This window comes from Echinops telfairi, unplaced genomic scaffold (genome assembly GCF_000313985.2).
Source record: "Echinops telfairi isolate 266 unplaced genomic scaffold, ASM31398v2 ScPeMD7_10;HRSCAF=50, whole genome shotgun sequence".
Classification (NCBI taxonomy): Eukaryota; Metazoa; Chordata; class Mammalia; order Afrosoricida; family Tenrecidae; genus Echinops; species Echinops telfairi.
The window spans coordinates 10,552,886-10,555,415 of NW_022103907.1; the positions used below are offsets into that span (position 1 = coordinate 10,552,886).

The window sequence follows — 2,530 nt, forward strand, 5'->3', positions numbered from 1 at the left end:
CTGAGACATTCACAGACAGAAAAAGCAGCCTCACTTTATCAAAAAGGTCGTAGAGACAGAAATATGTGTTTTTGTCACATAGTTTTTCAATTTCTAGCATTATTCCTTAAGACATTTTCTTATTCTTTAGCTTAAATAAATGCCTGTCCATATGGAAGCGACAGAGCAACACAGGCAGTGGTAACAGCTCTTTATCTCTGGCTCTGACCACTCATTCAGTATATATAAAATTGGAAATGTTTCTTAAAATCTCCTGGCCTCTGCACTTCATCTCTAAAGTGGGGACAACACCTTTAATGACAATTAAACGAGGTGATGTATCTGACAGTCTGACCCACAGAAAGCATTTAATAAATGATGAGAGGAGGGAGTATGTGCAGGGGGTGAAGAAAATGCTAACATATTCTCATATTAAAACTACACAATATTTGCTGATGTGAATATTTACTATAACCATTAAGCAAATGATCTCACTGGAAGTGAGTGGTAAGGAGTCCTAGTGGGTCATGCTGCTGCCTTTCACGCTGAAACCACCAGCTGCTACGCAGCACAAAGACCAGGCTTTCTATCCTGTCAAGAGTTCCAGTCTCGAAAACCCACAGGGCCGTTCGACCCTGTCCTATCAGGCCACTCACTATGAGTTGACTTAAATCAAAGTCCCAGGAATCAACTTAAGTGAGTGAGCGGTGAGAACATGGACTTCAAACTCAATCCTACTTATTACACAAGCCATTCATTAGTTGTATAAAGGCAAGTTATTTATCGTCTCTGATCTTGCTTCTTCACACAAAAAAGGTACTATTATCTACCTTACAGCAGTGGATTTTCAGACTATGTTCCTGATCCTTAAAATTCCAAAGGAAAAAAGGGGGGAAAAGTCTGGAAAAACAAATTTCATGTCAAAGGACCTTCAACTTTATCTTTTTTTCACCAGACTCACAAGTAAAAGTTCTTAGAAATGTCTTCTGTGTTCAATTCACAGGGGTACTGTCAGGATTAAATAAATGGCATGTGTAAAAAACAATGTGCCAGGACTTGTATAAATTGCAAGCATCATTAATACATATTAAGTGGTATAATGGTGATGATGCTGAGGAAATTGAAAGACAGTAGTTAACAATCTTGCTGCTTTAAGTTAAAGAACACTTACTTACCTTGCAATTCAGGGCCAACAGTAGTTATTATTGCACCCAAGCATCTACCCAAACACTGATGAACTTCTGTGTGTGAAGGTGGAACTGTCAACAACAAGGTCAGAACTAGAGATAACGTTGGTTCCACATAACCCCGATACATTGGGCCACTAGAATCCACTATCAATGCAAGTGAATGAAGAGACCAGGTCTGGAATAAAATGTAATTTTCTTTTAGTTCTAAGGAACAATACTGGATTGATTTTTATTAAAATATTTAACACTTAGTAAATACTAAGATCTTAGTTTGTAATCAATAATCTAGAGATACACTAAACATATTCCTTAAGAAATAAAAGGTAGCACACAAGTTATCAAGAGCCAATAACCAAAGCAACTGGTATGCAAATTTGATGACTTAAGTTTCTCTGTAGCATGGCTTTGAGTGTCATAAATAAAATTTCAACAATGAATTCATTTTCTCCTATCATAATATTCTTGTATTTCACACTTCCAAAAGACAGTGACCTAAATAACAAGCTTTTGAGCTAGTGGATGCTACAGACATCAAAGTATCCCCGCCTCCAATTTTTTTCTCAAAGCTATGTATTTAAATTTTTTTACAGAACAATCTTATCACCTTCAAAGTACACGTCATTACGCTTAATACATTTGTCAAATGTGCAATTCCATTCCTGGAAATATTTTTCAAACTCATCCGTTTGGATGGCTGACAGCACCTCCCTCATTTTTTTCATCTCAACTACATTGTCAAAAAGAAGCTGCACAAAATGAGGTTAGTCAGATGCATGGGGCAAGAGAGGCATGCTGTTTTTTTCCAAAACTGGCGCACGGTGATGGCTGTGTGAGCAGGTGCATTGGTGTGGTCTGCCACAAATCAGGCCTTTTTTGTTGCACACTGTTACACAATATTTTCAGAATCTCTAAATAGAAAGCTTGATTAACAGTCTGAGGTGGTGGAATGAACTCCAAATGCAGGATTAGACATTTTCATCTGTTCAGGAAGTTGACAGATATCCAGAATGAGGTTTGTTATCAATCGACATTTCACCTTTCTTGAAATGAGAATACTTGATTTCTCCCTATCATCATCAGCTCCCCATACACCCCACAACCTTCCCCGCCAGACCACCTCAAGAAACCATCAATGTGGTCACTGTCTCTATACCTCTATCCATCCTGGATTTCATATACAGAAAAACACAGACAGCAGAAACACTGTACTCTGCATGATAGCAAGGCTGTTCATATTCCTGGTCTGGGGTCAGAGGGAATTTACTGGAGGCTTAATCCATGTGTGGACCCTGTGAATGGATTTTGGGTTCCCGCTATCATCCATAGGCTTCTGATGTTCTAGGAATGGATGCACAGAGAAA

General features: G+C 38.4%; 1 protein-coding gene across 1 annotated transcript in view; it reads right to left on the reverse strand.

Moving 5' to 3' along the window:
• The window catches only part of HEATR5B (HEAT repeat containing 5B), a 137,421-nt gene that overhangs the window by 79,015 nt on the left and 55,876 nt on the right, over window positions 1-2,530 (reverse strand). Inside the window, exon 19 of the mRNA XM_004711165.2 lies at window positions 1,155-1,344. Coding sequence (XP_004711222.2) covers window positions 1,155-1,344 — 190 coding nt within the window. The remainder of the gene's footprint in view (window positions 1-1,154; window positions 1,345-2,530) is intronic.